This window comes from Opisthorchis viverrini (genome assembly GCF_000715545.1).
Source record: "Opisthorchis viverrini unplaced genomic scaffold opera_v5_85, whole genome shotgun sequence".
Lineage (NCBI taxonomy): Eukaryota > Metazoa > Platyhelminthes > Trematoda > Opisthorchiida > Opisthorchiidae > Opisthorchis > Opisthorchis viverrini.
In genome coordinates this window covers 371,971-381,989 of record NW_008751740.1, presented here as the reverse complement: position 1 = coordinate 381,989, position 10,019 = coordinate 371,971, and the positions used below count along the sequence as shown (strand labels likewise).

The following is a 10,019-nucleotide window of genomic DNA, read 5'->3' as shown; positions in this document are numbered from 1 at the left end:
ACCCCACCCTATATATATATATATATATATGTATAATATATATATATAATATATATAGCGCATAAAGTTCACGAATTTCGGTTTACGGGTCCAATGTAGTGGGTAAAAATGAATTTGGAGCGGTTACCTGGTGGGGCAAATATCAGTTCGATCAAACATACAATAATAGTTTAAAGGTGTTCAACATCACGGTTTTGTCCAACTTCCTTCCTCCTTCCTACCCAAGCGAATGATATCATTCACTTGCTATTGTAGTTGATGATGTTCGGAATAAGTAACAGATTTACTAACCAAGACAATGGATAAAGCTTGCGATTCTATCAACATCCATGCCTTCGACTCGAACAGAAGAGAAGCAAATGATTTTCGCTTCCAAGAACGGTAGGACAAACGATAAGTTCCTCTGTGGTTCTGGAATTAATAGGTCTGAAGAACTGGCTTTAATTTTTGGGGAAAGTCACTTTTCCAAGTTGTTGGAAGGTTGAAATGTACAACCGTATGCCAGCGCTGTGACATGGCGGGCAAATTCCTCCCCTATATAGGAATAAGTCTAAACTATACAGCGAAATAATGCCAGCTTTCTTTGTTCCATCTTCATAGAGTAAACAACGACTACTGACTTTCATTAGTACCACAAACTTTCGTGGTCCGGAAGTCTTCCTTGAGAGTTCAAACGTTTTGAGCTGAAGGGAGGAGGGTGAGGTAACCTACAATCCACGTCACCGATAAAGCTAACTTGTATCTTTTTGTCTGCTTCCCCAGTGCCGTCCCATCGGTGACTGAGCAGATGTGCATTTCAAAACCAAACACGACAGGTGGCTCCCTCATTGTTTACTTTTGTGTACATGCAGAGTTGGAAAAAAGCCATCAGTTGTCTGGCTATTCTCATGGTTGTCTTGGTGACGCCTCATTTGCGCTTTACTAGTTTGTTTGTCTTTTTGTGCGCCTGTGTGTGTGTGTGTGCGCGCGCGCGTCTACGTGCAAGACGCAAAATGCTCGTAACTCACATTGCTGTGTTGACAAAGATCCTGTGCACTCGTCGCGCAAACATGTGATCACGATCAGTTGTTGTTCTCAGGAGAATCGCCTTAATGTTTTGAGTGGTTGGGACGACTCGTCCATACACCAACCAGCTGTTCGAATTTCTTTATAAAGTAGTCTCCACTTGGAGCGGAAGTAATATGCCGATTCAGGAATACGTCATAATGAACATCTACCAGAGGTGTGCATCTCCGTACCCTCTCCCTACGGACGATTATCGATTTCGGGGTGCTTCTTTAAGACGACAGGCGTGGCGACCTCAGCTAACACGATGGCAATGTGTCATCCGAAAATACGCTGAACCCCAAGACCATGGTCGGCAGACTGCTAACGCATGCATCAGACGGGGGTGCTGAAACAGATTGAACAGTCGACTGGGGCGCCCGTCTATGTCACTGGTTGGCTTGTTGCTACACCAACATTGTACCAGGACTCCGCTGACTGGTCTTCGGGGAGGAAATCTACTGCTAGGAACAGCCCGATGAGTAAATGAACAGTGTTAGTGGTCACTGTAACACGAATACCTGATGTTTTTGAGCATCTCTTCGGCCCAAACGAGTATAGGTGAATGTAGGATCCCGTCTGAAAAGTATGGTGGACAACTGAGCCCGGATAGGCAGAGGACTGTTCAAACGAGAGTGAGAGGGAAATGCCGTCACCACCTACAGTCAATCGAAAATTTACCAACAGGTTCCAAGCAATCGCAGCTGGAAAGGCCCAATCGATCGATACAACCAGGACAGCTACTAGATCGTCGTTCGCCTCATCCGATAAACCAATCACACTTAGGCGTGGACATTTCCGCCTGTTAAGACATATTCATTCTGGTACGCCCAGTGTACGTTGGTGGACTAATGACAAAACGTCCACTTCGTGTGTCAGATGTCCGGAGCTCGAACCCCGACACGGCCAAGAATATCCAGTGCTGATGTGCTCTTGAAAGAGCAAAACTGGAGCTAAGTGTTGCCCTTCCTTTGGTGTGGACTCTTTGAATTGCTGAAAAAGGACAGCCACAGGACTGTCATGACGAGAGAGACGATTTTGCGTTTCTCTATGATGCTTGCTGGGCTAGTTACACTCGGGGGATGTAGGTCCTTAGGACAAAAGGAGTTCCCAAGGACTGAAGGTATTCAGTCGGTAGAAAACACTCAAGGGTTTCTGGGTGGCATAAGACAGATGAATCAAAATCCGTATATTCCTGTGATTTGTAATTACTCACTGTGGACTATCTGGATTGTATTTGCAGTATCATTTGACCGTAGATGCCGTTCATACGACCTACCGTCGGGACGTAGAAATCGTCATTCGTCATCCGCACTTACCAACTATTCTCAGTGCTACTTGCCCGAAGCTCGACCCATTGTCACATTGGCGACGGCCAAGAAGGGAGCAACTTACAACCGGATTTGCTGACCCCTGGGTTAAACTTCCCCTTGGATGGGCTAGACCAAAAGTAATTGTTTTGAGCTCATCCTTCTAGTAAGTTCAACTGATATGAGTTCATGGTTTATTTGAGAGCAGCCTACTCAGTACCATGAGTCACTTGTCGTTCAGTTGTAACACCCTTTTGAGTGCCTAGCTGCCATGCCACCAGAAGGAAGCACGAGAGCTGGGATACTGCAAGGTTGCTCAAGCATAGATAGGAGAAGTCGAGAGGCAGAGGTCGGATTAGAACCACGGACCTTGTGGTCAGTAAATTCGCGCTCTAACCACTGAGGCCCCATGAGTCACTCAAATGACCGGAGATGGTAAAATGTCTGTCTGCCTCAATACAAGAAGGTTTGCGTGCAACGAAAGGGTGGAGCTTCACCGTATTGTCATCTCACACAGACGTGTGATGCAACATTAGAGCAACCAGATCGAACTGGGTGGTGACACAGACCAAGTATGGCGTAGTGGTAAATAAGATACGGAACCCCCAGTGGTTAGAAGAGAAGATGGTGTGCTTCAGAACGAATGAGCATTGCAAGACAGGCAACACCCTATATTTATCGACTGGGTACCATATGACGTCTTCTGTGAATCTTACCCAAAGCCATTATAACTCTGCGACCACATTGTCATTCGAGCAAGAACGGATTGCTAATCCATTGGGGTTTCCCCGCGTGGGTTCGCATCCCATCCCCGTCGCCAGTATTGTAGTTCACAGTATGTCAGAAGAACACGTAAGTAAGGACACGGGTGTATTGCGTGCACGCGGCCCACTGATCCGCTTTCGTGGCGGTTAAGCAAACAACCGAGTACATATCCAGTCAACCCACAGAGCTCACGCGAGCCAATCAATCGGACACGCACACAATCAGCCACTCAAGTCACACGCCAGAACGACGGTGGAACGACATACGGACATTCACACGCGCAAACTCTTTGACACACCGAAGCAGCTACTACAGTAATGTTCGTTTCCTTGTGGAAGCGTTATGGCTCTTGATGAGAAACGTCGCCCTGGATTGGTTGATTTTTATGACACTGTCTCCTCGTAACTGTAGCGGTCGGTTAAATCCACCCTTTGTGGTGTGACTAGTCAGTCAGCTCTGGTTGACTGGCCCAACTCAACCTTCAGCAAATGGCCCTGCCTGTTGTTTGACCTTGGAGACAATGTTGGTTGTCGCAAGATTCATGCGGTCACACTTTAGTGCTTGCGCAAACACGCAACCACGTGCGGTTCGGTCTTGGTTCTCTCCTCGCTAGCCGGTAGGTTGGGCATTTCACAGCATACAATGTATTCATAATCAAAGCAGGATCGAATACAGCGGTAAACCGTCGGTAGGAAGCACTATGTGATGTGACTTCCGTTATTGAAAGATGAGTAGCGCCACTTCCTACTTAAGTGAGCGCTATTCACACTGCTGATCAGCCGCTTCTGGCCAAAAGGTCAACCAGGGGCCGAAGGATCGCAGGTTGGAAACGGTCTGAGCTTCGTGAGCTGCTCACGACTGATGATTCCCAATAAGAATGAAACAGCTGTACAGTGCTTCTAGTCATTTCAGCATAGATTGGCTTCACTGCAAGACAAAATCTCTACCGAGAATTCCCAAATCTCCTCACATCACATCAATGGATCAAATCAACCGGAGATGGGTACCGATATACTACTACCACACTATTCAGTAGGTTACACGTTTCAATCTCCGAATTTCGACGGATGAACTCTGTTGACGGCTGACGGAAGGAGTGGAACAGTCGCACAGTGGTGCTTGACAAAATCCTTATTTGCAGCAGGACATAGTTCACCAGACTCTCATCAGATGTGTAAAAAACTGTCTCGGGAAAGAATCAGATTTGCGTATTTCAATGTAAAATAATCGTTCAGCTGTAGCGCCCTTTCGGTGCCTAACTGCCATGCCACCAGAAGGAAGCACGAGGGCTGAGATACTGCCAGGTTGCCCAAGCCTAGACAGGGGAAGTTGAGAGGCAGAGGTCGGGTTCGAACCACGGACCTTCCGGTCAGTAAATTCGCGCTCTAACCACTTGGGCCATCTCGCCCAATGTATCATAGTATTTGCACTCCTACTGGAAAACAGTAGATCACTCAGCTAAAATCTACAAATTATCAATCGAAAGGACTATACCAAAACTGCCACGAGCCACAAATACTAGATAACCAGCTATCCAGAGTACTTTGTTTCGTGCCAGCGGACCACACCTGTTGACTAAGAAAACGTGAGAACAATTTGAAGTGAACTATCCATAAACTCACCCACAGGTGAATGCTGTCTCGAGGACGCTCCCGCGGCCTCTTGATTATCCGGCTGGTGCTTCATATAGTGACTGCCACCTGAAGACACCGGTGAATCGAGGACAAACGAATTTGCATGGCCATTGCATTGCTCCCCCGGACGAAGAGATTTCAGTGGTTTGTGTGGCTGCTGTCTGACGACCTGGTGGTTAGTGTCCATGAGCAGCTGTTGTTTTGGAACGCTACTGTCAGTTAGGCGAACGTCGTAGACTGGTGGGGTTGCGATTGTCGTAGTTGCTTGTAGTGATGTGGCTGGTGGCGGCGGCGGCTGTTGAGATGGTGGAGCGCCGTCAGTTGCCTCGGTTTGACTGAATAAATGTTGCAACATACCGCTCAGTCGTTGGGATTCCTTACGTACCTGAAAGAAGGTACATACAAAATTTTTCTCATTGGGCAACAAAAGGGTGTGAATAATTGCGACCCATTCGGGGAGCCGCCATTTTCTTCTTCATCGCGTACGACTTCGTTCGAAGGCACCTTCGATCAATGCGTTGATTCTCTGTCGCGTATTGTGTCTGATTTTGTGCGCGTTGTTAACAAACTGCTGTTGCTTATGCATACAATCAGTTCACTCCTTTTGTTGCCAACATAGAAATCTCAGTCACTTTCTGTCTGACCGTAAGATGCTATCCATCCAATCACCTCACAAATCCCATTAGTTTTTTAGACGTAATACACTACTCGTAAGGTTGCTGAAAATTCATCGACACCCCACGACCGGTTTCGCCCTTCATGGCGCAATTCCCGAGTCTCCGTCAACCTTATGTTCCACTTGAACCCAAATTGCACGTCTTAAGCGAAAGCGTCATGAACGAGAGATTAAGCTGGGTTCCAGGTGGGTATCCCACAAAACCAAAATACCTATCCCGTAAAGCCCAAAAAACTGCCACCAAAAAGTTGCCCAGTGGGTTTCAAGCGTGTGTCACGCTACCTGACTGGCGGGTCAGTCGATCGTCACAACCAGGACAGTTACTGCGTCGTCGTTCGATGAGTCGGGCACACCAATCACATCGCTCAAGTGTGAGCACATTCGCCTGTTCAGACGTGAAAGTTCAAGTGCGTCCGATGTGCGTTGATGGAGTAGTGGTTACACGCTCGTCTCGCATGTCAGGTGTCCGGGGTTCAGATCCCGGCGCGGCCATTGGACATGCACTGCTGGTGACCTCTATTAAGAGCGAAACTCGAGTCCAGTGCTTCCCTCTGGTGTGGACTCACCGAAGTGATTACGCCAGAACAGGAGGACAACCGTTGAAGTTGAAGCGAGAGTGGTGTGACTATAAATAAAAGTTCAAATTTGTTTGCAAATGAGTGTAGTTCCCATCAGTTGTTGTTCAAAACAGCTGTTTACCTTAACCGCGCAAGATGGACCTCCACAGAATGTTACACCTCTGCTGAGACCGACCTCTTCTGGGAATGCTGTTACACACATTTCTGTTCATACGGCGAGTGATATGAGTTTGGACCCATGAAAGTAGTCGAGGACAGTTATGCTACGCAAACCGCAAGAACTCTTGAATCACCACTGTATTAGCGATTATTCAGGGGTGATTTATGTTCGCTACAAACCTTGTTTTGTAGGGAGTGACGTAGACGAAATTCACATTGAAACATTTGAGTGGTAGAACTAGGACCGGAACTGTTCCGGTTCGGGTGAGAACTATGCTTTGGGATGGGGAATGCGTGGAATTGGCTTGAAACTGTGAGATGTCCTGCTGTTCTGGTGCACAATTTGGGACACTGTTCAAATGTTTTGTGAAACGAGAAAAAGGCACGGTAGGTCCGAACGATAAAAGCGACAAAACTGACCAAAAGTGATCTCCAAAGCCTTCTCAAGTGAATAGATCGGTTAGAATGTAGGAGAAAAAAAAGTAACGAGCGACAATCTTTCTTTGGCGGGTTTTGATGATAGCGTCGGAAAATCTTTGCTTCGGACGAGTTTCTGGAACAGCGCCAGTCGTGGTCAAACCTCCTATGAAGAGCATAAAGGGACCGTTAACTGTTTTCCCTTTGGTTTGAGACGAAGATCGGTGAAAGTTTGACTCTGTTATGAATTGATTTTTTGTCTACCGTTACGGTGGTGATGGGATGTTCAGCTAAGCAGGAGTCAATACCAGTGGATGTATTTGTTGGCTAGAAGGCTCCATGGATGTTTTGAAATGTTCTGTGCGAGCACAATACTCTATCCTGTTTGCTAAACAAAAAAGGACTTCACTGGCGTCAACAAGTAGTGTTGTCCGGAAAAAACCCTGGCATCACTCCTGCAGGCAGTAAAACTTTGAAAGAACGTTGGCAACTTCATGTCCCTTCCATTTACGTCCTTTGGTCTGGTAGGTGAAGTCAGTCTACGCCGAACAGTTGAGATGAATTGTACAGCTGTTTTACATCCTTACTGGAAAACATCAGCAGTGCGCACCTGATGTTTCTCCATTAGGATCTCAACTCATTTTCTCCCGGCTAGTCGCGGGAGACTAAACCGTCCGGCCACGAACAGCTGAGATGTCCCGCTGTTCTGGTGCACAATTTGGAACACTGTTCAAATGTTTTGTGAAACGTGCATCAGTGTGATTAACTCGCATTTGGAGGCGAGGAGTCACAGATTTCACATCACGTGGCTAGGTGTTCCCAACTCTCTCCAAACTGTCAAAACTTTCTAATCCCTGATCGACAGCTGAAATGAAAAAGGCTGTAAAGACGCTTGATCTCCCGCCCCAAAGCAAATTTCATTCGTGTATGTACGATTCATTTCAAAAGTGGATGAAAACGATGACCTCTGTAACTTTGCTTAGTTCACTCTCTCTTAAACAGAAGGAACCTTTTCGGGAAAGCAAAAAAACATCTGGAGAGTCCAGGCTTGTTGGCATTCGGACAGCAGTTCCTTCGAAAAAGGATCTCCAATTACAGTTCGATTCACAGGACAGCGAATACACAAGGTAGGAAAGGGGAAAAACAGCGGGCGAGGGGGGAGCAACCTCGTGATGCGGATTCCCTGACCGAAGAATGGGTAACGTTACGCCCTGTCTAAATGCGAGCTAATCAGCTACTCGGGACGATGCTCAGTAGTTGCACAATGGAATTGAACTTTGAAAGGTACGACGTGTCTCTGATGGACTAAAACAGACAGGCAATTGAGTTCAGAGTACAAGTCCAGACTTTTGAGCCCCATCTAGGCATCCTGGGGTCTTAGCGATGCTAGGAAAGTATTCCACCATACACACCAAAATGCAACATTTCGGCGCATTTACTCCACTCGTAAAGGTTTTGCAGCTTAGAACATTGTGCGGCCAATGGGCCCCGCTCCTACGAAAATATGAACGTAGATTAGGATGGCTTTTAGTTTGATCACATACACGGCAAAATGCAACATTTTGGCGCAAAACGTTTTACTCTACTCGCAAAGGTTTTGCAGCTAAGAGCGTTGTGCGGCCAATGGGCCCCGCTCGGGACCGGACAGCTTAGTTTTTCAACTACCGGCCGGGAGCCATAGGGATTCGTCAAGTGCATACTGTTGACGATTCCGAACAAAGCTGAGACGGTTGGACAGTGTTCCTAGGCTTTTCGGCGTACAGTGTCTTCCCTTAGAGGAGAAACTCTTGGTTAGAAAACAGGAGACTTTAATCGTAAATAGCAGTGTCAGTACCGTGCTCAAGAGACCCAAATTCGGTGAACTCGCATTCATAAATCGAGATGAATCACGGTGAAAATTCCCCCGAGAACGTTGGCCAGTAGGATGAACAAACGGTTCAGAACAGTTCGAACAAGCGGTGAATGAATATCGATCGGTAAACCTACGGTTCGACTGAACACAATGTGTGAACGACAGCACATCTCCGTGCGCGACCATGACGTGACTGATATCTTTCATGAACCGTTTGCAGGTATAAAAAGTGAGCCAAACTAAGCTTACGAGTTTGGTTATCTAGTNAATCAAATTGCCCAGCTCAGCGAACAAGCCAACGACCATCTACGCTACCTGAGCTACCGACATTCTCCTTTATAGAAAAGTCATCCGGTACTTTGTGTACTGCGGTTGCCCTCGAATATTTGAACTGACCAATGGTAGGATGCAACACGAGTTACCTCTCTCCACATTCCACACTGCGGTTTAGTTTCAAACGGAACGATTTGAAATCACAAGCAAACACTCGTCCCGTCGAATGAATCCTCGAATAACGAGTTTGAATTTCAAATCGACCTATGAATTCGGAATCATCCCAACCGGTCAGGGATATTCGTGACCCATGGGCGGCTTCCAGGCATTCTATTCGACCCAGATTGCTGATTAACAAAAGCGACTTTCGTTGCTGGAACCCCCCTAACACAGTTGTCAGCATGAAAACTATGGATTGGCGACAAAAGACAGGCACGCGCGTTAGTTACTGGATCGTTCAGCTGTAACACCCTTCCGGTGCCTAGCTGCCATGCCAAACGAAGGAGGCACGAGGGCTGGGATACTGCCAGGTTGCCCAAGCCTGGACAGGGGAAGTCGAGAGGTAGAGGTCGGGCTCGAACCATAAACCTTCCGGTCAGTAAATCCGCGCTCCAACCACTTGGGCCATCTCGTCCCCTAGTTACGAGATATTCCCGTATGAATAAAAGGGAGACATCATACCTTGTCGAAATGGAATTCCCCATTTAGCCGTCCAGTACTGGTAACAATAGAGTAGATATTCACATGCGTATTCGAACAGAATAGCAACCATACCTCATTCAGCTAATACTAATGTTGGTGATCAGTCTGTGCGTTTCCCAGATCGCTTCGCAGACAGTTAATTAAATCCATCATTCAAATCGAAATTGACGGTCGTACAAAAGTTCTGTCGCTCGTTCGGATATCTGGTTACATGGCTGGCGGGAGGGGAGTAAACAGGACAGCTATATTTCTCTTTCAAAAAGTGGTAAAAAGGAATAGGTGAACTGTTCAGACACAGGGGGAACACCGGGACAAACAGGTAGATAGCTTGGTTATAAAAAACAGGACAGCTATATTTCTCTTTCAAAACCTTGGTAAAAAGGAATAGGTGAGTTGTTCAGACACAGAGGGAACACCGGGACAAATAGGTAGATAGCTTGGTTATAAGAGTAGGACTACTGAGGTAGACACATGTTATTCGTGTCCAGTAGTTTACCAAAAGTTCGCCTGACGTCAACAACAGGGTGTCACCAACAAACTACGCAAGAAAACCACTGTTTGTTTAACCGACGGATTGATGAATATCAATCACCAATGTCGATCACCGTC

General features: G+C 46.7%; 1 protein-coding gene across 1 annotated transcript in view; it reads right to left on the bottom strand.

Annotated features, from left to right (window-relative positions):
• Positions 1–10,019, bottom strand: part of T265_13611 (hypothetical protein) — a gene marked incomplete at both ends in the record, with an annotated part of 79,886 nt that overhangs the window by 20,920 nt on the left and 48,947 nt on the right. Inside the window, one exon of the mRNA XM_009169698.1 lies at positions 4,742–5,138. Within this exon, the coding sequence (XP_009167962.1) occupies positions 4,742–5,138 (397 nt within the window). The remainder of the gene's footprint in view (positions 1–4,741; positions 5,139–10,019) is intronic.